The 14,240-nt window shown below is 33.5% G+C and overlaps 1 protein-coding gene across 3 annotated transcripts in view; it reads right to left on the reverse strand.

Annotated features, from left to right (window-relative positions):
• Positions 1-1,683: 1,683 nt before the first annotated feature.
• LOC113503688 (uncharacterized protein CG43867) overlaps positions 1,684-14,240 on the reverse strand; it is a 47,445-nt gene continuing 34,888 nt past the window's right edge. Inside the window, exons 18-27 of one of the 3 annotated variants that reach the window (XM_026885748.1) lie at positions 9,829-9,948; positions 8,070-8,227; positions 7,519-7,696; positions 6,893-7,048; positions 6,383-6,557; positions 5,746-5,917; positions 5,054-5,183; positions 4,479-4,610; positions 3,989-4,069; positions 1,684-3,499 (exon numbers count right to left, since the gene is read on the reverse strand). In XM_026885748.1, coding sequence (XP_026741549.1) covers positions 3,080-3,499; positions 3,989-4,069; positions 4,479-4,610; positions 5,054-5,183; positions 5,746-5,917; positions 6,383-6,557; positions 6,893-7,048; positions 7,519-7,696; positions 8,070-8,227; positions 9,829-9,948 — 1,722 coding nt within the window. In that variant the 3' untranslated portion in view covers positions 1,684-3,079. Of the gene's footprint in view, positions 3,500-3,988; positions 4,070-4,478; positions 4,611-5,053; positions 5,184-5,745; positions 5,918-6,382; positions 6,558-6,892; positions 7,049-7,518; positions 7,697-8,069; positions 8,240-9,828; positions 9,949-14,240 lie in introns of all 3 variants that reach the window. The other 2 variants (XM_026885749.1, XM_026885750.1) reach the window with 2 other exon arrangements.

The raw sequence follows: 14,240 nt of genomic DNA on the forward strand, positions 1-14,240 counted from the left end.
CGCATATGTTCCGCAATAAAGACGACTCAAACTTAAACTAAATTAAAATTATAAAAATTAAACCTATACGTGTTTATCTACAAGTGATTAATAAAAATTAAATTAATTACAATTAATTCTATTCTATATAATATCCTCTTTATTGCAGAACACGAGAAAAAATATTATTACAAGCTGGTAACGTAATATCTTTGAAATATTTTTTAATGGTAGAAATATCTATCAAAGCTAATTCAGTACAAAATTATATTTTTAAAAAGATTTGTTTCAGAATTCCGTGGTTTAAAAATATGTATTTTTTACCAGTGAAATGTCAAGTCAAGAACTAGGATTGGTTGTATTTTTCTTTTGCCTTTTGTTTATCACTCACGCCCTATTTGATTGAATCTTTTCAAAACTTATAAATCAACCAATCACAGTTCTGGCCAGTTGACAATAGTTCAATTTGGGAATTTTACTTGTTGTATACACATTTATAAACCATGGAACAATGATATTGAGGCCAATGATATATAAAATATACCCTATTATTTTACAGTAAAAATGTCCACAAAATGTAACTACACATACAATTACATAATCACATAGGTAATTCCTGTTTTTATTACGCTGTCAAAATATACAAATATAATTACTGTGTGCGTTTAATTATTGTTATGTAGGTCAAGGTGAAATAATTCATAATATTCATATTCTATTGTGGAAAGGAGACGGAAATACACTAAGAGTATTGGGTTCTCGCTTTAATAACGGCTTCAGTGTTTAAAGAGCTGATAGTAAGTGATTTGAAATAATATTATGTGACCAAAGTAATAAAATGTGGAAACTGACAATATGTAGACAATACATATGAGTCACGTGTTTTTGCAAAATTTTAGGTTGAAATACAGAAACACTAAGCACCATTGTATTGAACGGAAAATTCACAATATTATCTGAAGATATAAACATTTAGTATTTTTCTCTTTTCACAACATAATATGACCTTGTGCTTAATGCACATGGACACTAAAATTGAAATCAATTTTCATATATCAGAATGTCACATTTTAAAAACGATTTTATAATATAAGAAAATACTTAAGATTGACACATGTCATTTACATTGGAAAAACTAACTGAATACAGAAAGAAGAATCATAAAAGAACATACCAACGAATATTCATTTCTTTCTTATGACTATTAAAATAAAGTTCAAAATCTATTTTGATTTTGATTTGTCCTAAGTTTGATTTGTAGAAATAAAATAGATTAAAATAGCATAAAAGCTACCAAAGTCTAGACTACTTTTTGAGATTCTGAAACATCGGTATGTGGAAGTCTGATCAACTAATTCTGTCTTCAAATCCTTTGTTCAAGATAATATTAGTTGAGTAAACTTGGGTACAAGAGCAACCGACATAATTTAAAAAAGGTTTGACAGACGATTGTCATGTTTAGTGTTTTGATCAGATCATATCAGTATTAAAAATACTGCATTCAGTAATATTGGATAAAAAAGCATAAATTATTATAATTACGTGTTTAGATTCGTTGAAGATCTTAAGTATAATTCAGTCGAACGGATCGCTTAGTAATTCAGTATTTCTGAATGTCTGTATTCAGATCTGGTATTTAACAAAGATTTTTTTCCTACAAATACAGTTTGAGAATTAAATACATTTGATAAAAACACATTGGCACTGTTAAAATATTTTTTACAAAAAAAAAAAAAACAAAATGAGATACTATAAAATTAAAGCTGTTTTGCAATGAGATTCAGCAAGAGGTGTTGTGGGAGCGAGATAGCTATACAGTGCATAGCGCCATCTCGCTTACTTAGTTATGTTACTTATAACCTCGCAACTCAGTCTATAGACACATACATAAGGAGACAATTATTATTTTTGTAATACAATATACTTTAATGATAAATGGTCTTTATTTTAATCAGTATTAACAAACATATTTATGCCTTAGTGGCGCTAGTAGCGCCGTCACTCCTTCAAGAGCAGACATATTTGTTCGGCTAACTTTAGTTCCGATTTTTTTACGGGTAAAAATAGATTTGTCTTGTTGTACGGGGTCAGTGGGATAGAAACTGAATATGCAAGAATAGAAACTAATACAATTATATATAGTTACGTTTTGTGCTTCAGTGAGAACTATTTACATTAATCTTTATACCATATTAAAACGAGACTTAATTTTTGGAACGCTTGATGACTCAGTTCTGATTTTATTATAAGTTAGTTAATTAATTTATTTTGTTAGTTACCTTTCAGATAATGTAAATTTAGTTGGTTTTTTTAAGGCTCTGCCACTGAAATCGGCAAAAACGACAAGTAGAAACTTATTATCGTTCAAAATTTAAGTCGCGTTTTAATTCACTGATAAAGGGTGTTGTTATTTTCGCTACATTTAAATATCTGTCTATGCAACATTTATTCGCCCTGTACACACAACTACATGTATAAAATTGGCATACCGCGTATAAACATACAACATTCATACGAACCACTTTGTATACACATCAAGCTAAGATCACTAAACGTAGCAACCGTAAAAAAAATATATTACGCTGAAAAATAAATTATAAACTATTATATAAATCTATTATTAAAAAGCCAATTAAAATAGGCTGAATCGTTCGCTACAAAATATGAGGTATATTATTATTTCGTTTATTTAGCATCGTCCTATTTTTTTTTGGTGGAATGCTATCACTGTCAACGGGGTCTTTCTATAATCCATGAACTGGGCTGAGATGAGAATTTCATGTAGAAAAAAACCATATTCATATGTTAAAGGTACACTACATTGGTATAGAGACATGACATAATGAAATATTCACAATTTTAACTTATAAAAGCTGACTCAAAAATTCATTGGAAAATACAATCAAAATCATCAACAGATGAAAATATATTTCTTCTATCAACAAAATGAGATTGTTCTAAAACAATTAATGACCCAAAAGGGTTGTTCAAGAGTATAACCCTAAAAATATCTACAAAAAATTCTCACCCAGTCACTCAACTCACTTCGTCACTTTCACTAAACAATCCTTTGAGTGATGGTCCCCCACCTCACTCACACTCACGCCACCCCACTATCTTGAGTGTGACTTCTTTTCTTCTCACTCCTGTGATGATCAGGCGTCGACTTCAATATATCCGGCTGTCCGTGGGACAAAACCCTGGCTTCCACATGTTGGTTGAAGGTGGAAGTGTGAGAACTAAGTGTAAGGGTCGCGTTTCGTTCTGAACCCAAGGTCATAGTTGTAGCGTGTGAGTTCAGAGTGTTGTGTCCAGTGGTGTGGTGAGTGTGGTGGGACTGGCTGAGTTGGTGGGTGTGGGGTAGTGTCGAGGGGCTGGAGTGTGGGAGTGTTGATGTTGGTTTTCTTATTGATCGGTGACTGCCGTTGCGGGTGAGGGAGTTCATTTGTGGTGTTCCCGGGCCGCCTGGACGTAGCATCGCGTTTTTGTAGTCCGCTATTAGATGGGTTAGCTCTGCCATCTGCAAGTTAAATATAATATAAGAATATGGACTTAATTGATTGCCATGTGTGAGTACTAATACTATTGTTATTCTTAGGGTTTTTAAGAAGTTTGCGTACCGTAAAATTTAATAGAGCTTTAAGAAGTGAATAGAAAATAATGTTTTTAAAGGGGGTCGCATGCATTTGCCGACATAAAAATGTTATAACACAATTATTGTAATAAGCTTTAGAATTCTCATATAATCTCTTTATGTTGTCTTCTTAAACGTCCAAATCTTTACAAAAACTTTGTTTGTATCCACCCCACAAATACCTCTATTCACCCCGTTTTGCCATTATCAATTATATTAAAATAATAAAACATATTACTTGCTAATAAGACTTGTACTATTTATCTCCCTGTTCAATCCTTTATAACACTATGTCTTGACGTAACTGTAAGCTGTTGCTTCCCGTCACATGACTCTATTTTCCAATTTAACACATTAATGAAGATTGATACTTACTTTAGGCTTATTGAGACTAATCAACATCTTATGCACTGGACTGGCGGCGTCGTCACCGTCGATCAACATCATCAGATCGTCCTGAAATGAATTAATCACATTTATATACATGCGAAACAAAGGACTTTCATTGTAATTGTGTTATATATATGTGCGACTTGGAATCGCGGAACTAAGGCTTACATAGAAGAAGGCAAAATAATAAAAATTTGCAAAATTCACCTATCAAATTAATAACCATATATAATTTTACTTAATAAATAGCATTGTCCTCCTCTCTCCTACTTTTGCTGTGCCCGACAGGGTCCATAATGAGCTGTGAACCTAGTTATAATTTACCACCTATGTAACATTCATCGTTATCATTCGTTTCTTGACCTCGATGAATATTTTTATTATTGTTTTTTTTTGTTTACTGAATCAGTGTTGCGAGTTCAACTTTCACTTTACCCGTTTTTACCATTTTGTTTGTTATTATTGCTATATTTACCTGTAATCCACCGAACAATCCTATGGAGTTGAGCGCGTATCGGCCGATGACAGCCATCGACGCCAGCTCTAACACAGTCACGCCCTCTTCAGACACGGCCAACCACACCATGGATAGGTCTGGTTGCTTTATCTAGAAATATAATATAAATTTAATGTTACACACTTATAAATAGAAAACAATCAGGATTTTTTTTAAAATTTTTCACCTGGGTAGTAAATAGTACTTAATTTTATTATACGAAGAATAAATAAAAAATTAAAAAATATTAAGCGTAATAATAACCCCGAATTAAGTACATACTAAGAAGCAAAATAAGTATTTAGCTCATAACTGTGGTGTATCTATTGATCAACTAAACACATTATTTGTTATTTTGGTTAATTACAATTAATTATACCGATCAACAAACGTCCCACAGCTGGGCACAATGTTTTGAAAATGTTGAGTTGGTTTAAATATAACAGGAATTTACATAATGTCATTGGCGGCTTATTGTTTCAAAGCCAAAGAGGGTAAATAAGTAGATTACTTCTGTGATAAAAGTAATTAACATAAGTAACGTAATTGCTTACCCTAGCTTGGAATAGCGTAGCACCAAAGAAAGGCCACTTCCTCGTACAGTTGAGATAGATCCGCACGCAGTCCGCGGTACTGCGGCCTTTTAGCGCAACCCATTTAGAACGCAGCTTGTCTTCAACATCCCTGAAACAGTAAATTTTCTTATATTAAATAATATTATTTCAAATATATAAGTATATCGAAAAGGTATTGTTAAAATTTTATGAAAAGGGAACACCAGGACAACGACCACTACCTAAAACGGTGTCGTTCTTCTGAAATTGCTTAAGAGTAGTCAGATTGTATTGTACCTAATTGGACACCTGAATGCCTACCTGCCTCACTTAAAGTGATAAGATTGCGATACAGCGTATTAGGCGTATAGGCACTATATCTCGCTTCAACAACTGCAATATTATTACTATAAGAGGTAGCTTCAATCAGAGTAGTCAAATTAACCTATACGTATAACCAACCAAATAGCTTGGCCCTCTTTTTTTCGGATGGTAAATCATTAAATTACTCCTTCCGCCTTGGGTTGAGCGTAAGGACGTGTCAAACTCCTAATGACTAAAACCCACCCATGTTCCTTCCTTTGCCCTTTCTGTACCACGGTAAACCTATGTTTTCATTTGCTTTCGTGTACTGGGGCCAAGGTAAATCTTTCGGACAATATACTGATTCTTTTTTGAAGAGTTTGTCTGACCTGAGTTCATCATTGCTGAGGCCGGCCCTGTACCGGTAGGGGTAGAACCGGTGCGCGAGCGGCTGGTTGTGCGAGGTGTTGGCGGCGGAGTAGTCCCCCATGTCCAGCTGCGCCATCAGCGCGCCCAGCTCCGCCGCCAGCTCGCGGGTCACCGGGAAGCGGCCCGCCACCACTGTGGGGTGGGACATGTATTTTACTAAGAGTATGTATGTATGGTAATATTTTTTTTGGAGAAAAAATGAAAGAAAAGATCAAGATCCTTCAAAATAGTAAGTTAGGTTTTTTATTTTATGTTGCATTTTACTATGAATATTTATGTATGGTAATATTTGGTTTCCTTGTTTTCTTCATAAAATGGTGAAACAGTTAAGTTCTTTCAGAACAGTAAGTTTTTTTATTTAATGTTTGTGCTTGTGCTAGTAGGTGAGAAAGAGAATTTCTGATTTATTTTTAAATTTTGATTGACTACTGGTCTAGTATTTTAGGGTCATTTTTTGGTTAGGGTTTTGAATTCCGATCACAGATGTCATTTTAGCATTTTCGGAAACACCTTGCTTTCTTTGTCATATTGGAATATATGGAAATTATATGGAAATCTTAATTCGTATAAGTGGTCGAGAAGTCATATTAGTCTTACCTTGATGATTAACTTGATAACACAGCAGTAGCCGCTCCTTATCAGTCTCAGTTCTAATGGAGTTCTTGAAGTAAAGCCTATTCCTGTACGTCAGTCTGATCACTCGCGAATTCTCGAACTTTCCGGAACCTTTCTCTCTTAACGCTGTCTCCCATTTGGATATCACGTCACATAGCTGCACAGAAATTTTGCTAGTAAAGTTAAAGATACAATTTCGAAATTTAAATTTAAATGGGTATTACCTGACTTTTATTTGTTTGACACTAAGGCAAAATGTTCAATATTTTATATTCTATTAGAATATTTAGAAAGGTTTAAAATCTTTGTAAGGGATTCGTTTTTTTTATCAATAAAAGAAAGATTTCAACGCAACTATCACAAACAATCAATCGCAGTTAAGGTTCCATTTATTCAGCTTCCAGGTTTCCGTCAATACCAATTTGATCAATAAGGATTTAAGCACACCCCAACAATATCCTCCGATACAAATAGCACTTGATCCTCACGTACCTTCTTATCCGGTTTAATATGATGTTCCAAGTCTTTCTCTATAGGATCGTCACTGAAGAGCGCGAAGCCAGACGCACCGGACTCCCGGCATCCCAACTCCGTGCTCAACGTCGATAGGAACTCTTCCACTGTTGTTGATCCGTCGAAACTTATTACCTGGAAATTGTAGTTATGGTTAAGTAAAGGAACTTGTTTTATGTGTATTGCAGGAAATTTACACTTTAAGCAAATTGTTGTAAAATATATTTTTTTATTAGGAATCGCTTCGCACTGCCATTAACTAAAGGGTAACATATAGAAGTTCTGCAGGTTCTTCTCCATAGGAATGACATAGGTTATGAAAAAGGAATAGGTCAAGAGTGAGTCAGAGTCTTCAACTTTCAACAAACAAATAGGTTAAAGAAAATTAAATTTTCAAAAGAAAAAGGTCACCAATCAGATTTATACTTTTCCAAAAGTTGCTTAACCTTAATCAATTAATATTTGTACTTGTAGCAGCAACGGCTTATGAGATACAGCGTGGTGATGGACGGTCGGTCGGACAACAAAGCCGTGGCAAACAGAACCCTAAAAACAATGTTACTTGGTGCAATTTATGCGAATCGAGATAGTTTCCCCCTCCTTACCTGATAAGTATTGTTGAGCATGTGCACAGGTATCGCGTGTGGCAGACAGTGGTGGTAGGGGTTCTTCAGGAGGATGGAGAGCACCTCCATACGAGAGGGCTTGTCCTCTCGCCCTCCGTTACGAATCGTGCGTTCTAATGCACGAGCGCAGTACGCCGCGTATTTACCGCACTCCGTTCTAGAAAAAGTATTTATTTTTTAATAATTGAGATCACATATTTCGGGAACAGTTTCTTTTTTAATATTTTAAATTTTATTTATTCCTTATCTATTCGTATCGGAAATCTGTAGGTCACAGTTTTTCAAAAGGAGGCTGACAATGCACAATTAGTTACTGGTTTTTGTTCCAGTTAATAATTTTAATTATATTTTATTTTCTCAATATAGCTGTCAATCTTTGAATATTTCATAGTCTTTCCATAGGTACTTAGTCATCTTTTTTTAGTAGTGTAACCAAGGACAAAATTCATTTTCCTTTTCCATAATATCTAAAATACATAACCTTGCTTTATATCGACATATTTATCATAAAAAAATATAGAGTTACTTACTTGGAATCCGCATGCCTGCTCAAATGCAGCTTCAGATACCACAGCAGTCTATTATTCCTAGGTACAAAGAGACTGACGGCTAGTGCTAACAGCTGCCATCCTTGCACAAAGCTGTACGTGGGGGGGTTGCTCTTGCAGTCAACTGAGAGCAGCGGCGCCTGGAAACATGCCTTCCTTGATAATTACATGTATTGTAAGAGCATTCATTAATTCTATGGTGATTACGATCAGGTATACTTCACTCAGAAGCTTTTGTTCAGTATTCGATGCGAAGTTGTTTAAATAAACTGCAATCTAATCAGGAGGTATGGGCTGGTTCCATGTGGCCCAGGAGAGGGGATGGTGGCAGGATTTGGGGGAGCATTTTGTCTAGCAGTAGGACACAGTAGGCTAGGTAAGAAAAAAAACGAGGAGGTCTTTCAACCTTCAACTTTCTAGAAACATGACAATTTAGCCACGTCCCACTGCTGGGATGCAAAATCGACTCAACAGTGATAAGCTTTCTTCACCGCGCTAGCTCAATGTGACTTGGCACTTTCAGATTTAAATATTTTGAATGCAAGTTTCCACATGATGTTCTCCAAAAACATATTAAAATTAAACAAAATTACTTTTTACCTCTCTGATACCTTACTTAATGACTTGTAAGCTCAGTGTACCTGTTCGTAGTCAACAAGAAATACTAATTGTATTTATAAGGGTGTGTACACATTGGCTTTCGTGGCTTTAAATTGCAAGAGCAACAAATTATTTCACGTAACGTGAGCTGAATTACACAAATACCTATGCAAACACACCCTTATTACACAATATTTTTTCTGGTTACGGATTCTTACGTTCTTTAGTTCAATTCACACGATTTCTGCTTTTCTCATATGAGTTTTAGTAGGGATCGGGTACACGAATACAAGACTGACATACATAACTAAGAATTACTGGCTTCAGGGACTAACTACGAAGACGTGACGTCATCTGTTACTTCATATTGTGATAAGCGACATTCACAATTGAGTATTTGACTCAAGAAATTTAATAAGTCTGTCAAGTAGATTATAAAAAAACAGATGAAATATATCAAAGATGGTAGTAGGTTACGTATGGTAGAGGGGAAGAGAAAATAGGGGTTATCACGATTTGTTTATTTTAGGTGTTAGTGATAAAATAAAAAATACTTATCAGATATTTTTTGAAATCGATGACGGACTTATTAGATTTTTTTAATCAAATACTCAATTTACAAGTGTGATCAAACGCTAAGTCAAGTTTTACGTGAGATTAAATCTCAAAACTACATCTGTCACAAGGTATTCTCACCGTATTCAATGTAGACTTTAGATTTTAATAAGCTGTCAAAAATAACAAGCAATCACACCTCAAAGAATTAAGTGCATTTGGCTTCATCCTAAATACTGTTTCAAAAAGGAAATCTTTCCTTGGTGAAAATGGACGCTTTACGTTCGGCGGTAACTCAAAACCTCACATGGAAACAGACGCACAAAGCGTTCAGTTCAACTACTGTAATTGATTGTCTCGCCTTGTGTTATTTTAATCAGTATTTTTATAATATTCTCACACACGAAGTACATATAGTCATAAATAGCAAAATTTATCCAGTACTAGGTACTAGATACCATCTCAGTACCTTCGATTCATTGGTGTTTTTCATACTTTAGACTTTGTTTTATAACTAAGGTTTGTCTAACAATGTTCTTCCTTGTCTACCTTTGGCGTTGTCTATCTTATCCGCCTAAACCTTTACCTGTATGGAGCTAGGCGATCCGGCGGCGTTGGGCGGGGCGTCGCTCTTGTTGTCCCCGCCCACTGACGACGCCCCCGTGTCGCACGTGAACAGCGACTGAGTCGCGCACAGTAGCAGTTGCTGAACAAATGAAATGTTGGCGATAGGACCACTTGTGGGACAGTGGGCTTGCTTGTGTGGGATAACGAGATATGTTTGTATCGTGACGAGGTTTGTGTACGTGTGAGATTTCTAGTTGATGTATATACGTACGGGGATTAGATTATAAATTACGTTTGTTTTTGTGTTTAGTGTACGTTTTATACATATACCTATAGATAAATATATTATAATCACTATTGTATGTAGATTCACAGAAGTGTCATTGTTTTCTTGTCCCAATTTAGTCACAAAATACATTCATCAGCTCAACTGAGCTGAGGGTTTGATCTTGAGTAAATAATCGACTTATATTAAACAAATACATATATAGATTTAATTACACCAAAATAAATATTAAATTGACATACATATATAAGTTTTTTATTAGCCACAACCTTGCATTGCAGCGAATGCGTATGTGAACCCAAAAACAAGTGTTTCCTAAAATAATGGCACAGTAAATATATACAGACAATAAAAACATTAACAACCATAGGGATTTAAATACTAGGAACAAGAAAACCCAGTCTATAATACTGCAGTATTTGCGGCTGTTATAAGAAAAGTCAAAAGCAAGAAGAGAGACATATACCCAGCGGTGACTTTGAGTAACTAGATGTAGTTAATAATATAAATGTAACTAAAATATAGTACAGAAAGATTATATCACGTGTCAGATAACAGTTACTTTTCTTTCTATAATGACTATGCCTGTACGGATAGACGAGTGGTTGAGGTCTCCACGCCAAACCCACTGTGCGCGGGGTTCGATCCCCGCAAAAGACAAGCATTTGAAATCCACGAATGTTTGTTTTGAGTCTGGGTGTCTTGTGCATGTGATTGCACATTACACTTTGCAAAACCCCCCGCGCAACAAGAATTAAATCCTTCCTGCAGGAGTCGTTTTCTTTAAAAAGAAATACAAGTTGGCCGTACTAGCAGCAAATTTTAAAATAGATATTTGAAAATATTTCTTTAGATTCTTACAAAGAGCCTTAGTAAAGGCTTAGCTGACCCCTACAAATTTACATATAACTTATATAACCAATTCTGAAGTTAGTGCCAGTGCATATACTTGTGTATTGTGCCATTATTACCTGCTACCCCTGCAGTGTATATGTACATGTTTATGTACAATATATTGTATTGCGTTGTGTTATTTAATGTACAGTGTATGTGGCTATATATTGTGGTTGACTGCATAACATGTTTTAATTATAATTGTATGTTTTTTTAATTTGATGTTCGTTGAATTCTTAAATTGCTTGAAATATCTGAAGCTTTTTTGTTTTGAGTAAGTTTAGAATAAAATAAAACACTGATACTTATTCAATCACATTTGTTAATTATGCTAATATAAACAGAAGACCAAAAAATTAGATTTTTTTTTATAATGACATTAGTTTATACAGCTACAAGCCTTATTGCTTGTAATAACTCTTCATTCGAGTATGGGTATATTTACATCAGCAACAAAAAAAGTTTACCGACATTAACATGTTACGCAACCACACCACAATAACTTAATCCTACAAACTTACCTTAAACAATATATATAAATATATAAGGGTAAGTCTAAAAACTTGCAACATCAACCTCTCAATACAAAGGAGATCCAACAGTGCGAAGGAACTAGCTATGATATATGAATGATAGATAAACTTAATAAAAAACTTCATTCCCTAAATCTATAGGGGCGAGGGACAAACATTCTCGGAACAAAACAAAAAAATAACGGGGAAAAAATTTACACCAACATTCCATTTGAAATTTTGCAACGTAACTTTTTAATGTTATGGCAACATTCTTATGTCAAAAACGAACGGTAGTCAATGTTGCCAGAACCGGACGGATCAAATTGGAATAAGAACTTTTTGAGTTCATTCCTTTATAATTTTGTCGCTTGTTTACGTCATAAAGCATATATTCCTTTGAAGCCAATATTATAGTGTTTCACTATACACAATTCCAAATTGATCAACCACGAGACGGAAGCTTTTACTTAAAAGCAACACACAAAGCTTAATATTATGGTTTGTTAGTGTATATTTACAGTATCGCAAATAAATTAGTTCTTTTAAGCTTTGTAAACTATATTGTGCTCTTTTATATAGCTTGTAGAATTGTCGATATTGATAGATAAAATACTATTTATTAAATACAAGACATTGAGTTTATTTTAAACATCTTTAATAACAGCAAGAGATTAGACTATCTCCAGTTGATCATTCAAGTAATGTTCCAGGATATAGATATCAATCAAAATACAAATGCAGCATGAGAAAATGTCAGCGGCTGTCTAGGATGTATGTACAGTTGGTAATTGACAAACATTGTTGGAATGGGATTAGGACATAACAAAACTCCCATAAAGTTCCATTAAATTTATGCATATTGTTCAAACTAATCTCATTAAGACCAACGTCAACTATTATGAATCTTATCTATCAAATATCGACCGTAACTGCTGTGGCGAAGACTCAATATTGCGTAACAAGTGCTTAGTACGTATAGAGCACAATATTCTAAATCTACATTAAATGCAGTAAACCTGTACACTCGGATGAATGGGAAGTTCAGAACATATGAGAGAAGCACAAAGCGTTGGCCCGAAGCGAAGCCTTTGCGAATATAAAGCGATATTATTATGTATAGATGTCATCGGTAAATAATAGCTGTGATTCCAAAAGTAGCAGTACATGATAAGGTTTGGCATTTATTCAATAAACAGTAATTACAATTAATATTTAATATATGTGTTTAATTAGATGTCTATTTGATTAAAATATAATTTAATTTAAACTTTAGAATTCTATTTTTTATCTTTTTTAATCATCTAACATAACAGTTCTTTCATATTATGAATAGAAGATTGAAGATTTACTTTTAGAAACACAGCCGTAATAAATCCAATTAAGCTTTATATTCAGGGACTTTATCTTCATATAGTTTTCAGTGTATTTTGTTTCCGTAAACATCGAAAGCCATGCTATAATTTTGATTATAAAGAATAATTTCCATTAACAACAGAAAATATCCTTTACAGCAAAAATCGACAAAGAAATTTTGTGTACTCTTAAGGTGTGTGTAAGTAACTGTATAAACATAAACTTTTACAATAATTTTAGACCTAAAGTTAAGAGTCCACCAAATTCATGAATTTGAAAACAACAATATTAATAAAATTCTCCAGAAGATCTTAAAATTCGTTCAATATAATATAATATATTTAAATTCATAAACTTTATTAAATTGTTGTTTTCTTCAAAAAGGGTGGGGGTTAATTCAGAAGCGATTTTATCGCTCTGTCGTAAACCCACCTTTATACAGGATTTATGGTCTACAGGTCTGACTTGAAAACAGTTGAAAATTACTAAAATAGGATTATGAATTTGCCTTTGAAGCTTGCATCAAAGGTCATCCAAATGCCAGTGATGATGAAATATTATTTGTTACCGAATGATTAGATTTTGTCTAAGCTTAATGAATAAATAACTATATATCAAGATTGACAGTCAATTAAGAATATTAATTTACTGCTTTTTTTATTTGATGTGTTAGTATATTGTGAAATGTTTAATTTTCGTTTTTAATAAGATTTGTATTATTATAATTGAATTAGCTTATAAGACTTCCTATATAGGTATTTCATTTTTCATTTATAGCATTTTAGCATTAAGTTTTGCAGCGCTTGAAAAATGCACTAAGTTTTGTATTAACTGTTTTGTAGAACCTTAATTTGCAAATAAACTCTTTGACTTTGACTTTATTTCGTAATGATGTTGCACGAGAAATCGTCAGTTGTAACTTGGCCACGTGTTATTGATCTAAAGTTTTGATTAGAATAATTCATGTGACACATGTGAATATCGTCCTTGACAGTCGGCACGTGTTACAACTTCCAACTACAATTAAGTTGGTTATTAATGTAAAGCACGTGTGGAATTGACTGATATTTAAATAAGTTTGTATGTTATGTTTCTTTTATTGTATTGCTTATACCCTGAAATTATTATTTTTATTTGAAGTAATGAAAGGTTGTTTTGTATACATATTTTTAAGTAGTCATAGGTTGTGTTTTATTTTCGTTTCCTATTTGTTATTTCATAAACTTATTACAAATAGTTTTGTATATTTTTTATTTATAGTAAATATAAATTACTATTTCAGTTATATTTTGTCTGTTTCTATATGTAAACGATTGGAAATATAGTTACAGGGGTAAATTTAATATCTGTAAGTGTACTTTACCTTGTAATATGCCATGTTAA

The sequence above is a fragment of the Trichoplusia ni genome, chromosome 20, assembly GCF_003590095.1.
Source record: "Trichoplusia ni isolate ovarian cell line Hi5 chromosome 20, tn1, whole genome shotgun sequence".
Lineage (NCBI taxonomy): Eukaryota > Metazoa > Arthropoda > Insecta > Lepidoptera > Noctuidae > Trichoplusia > Trichoplusia ni.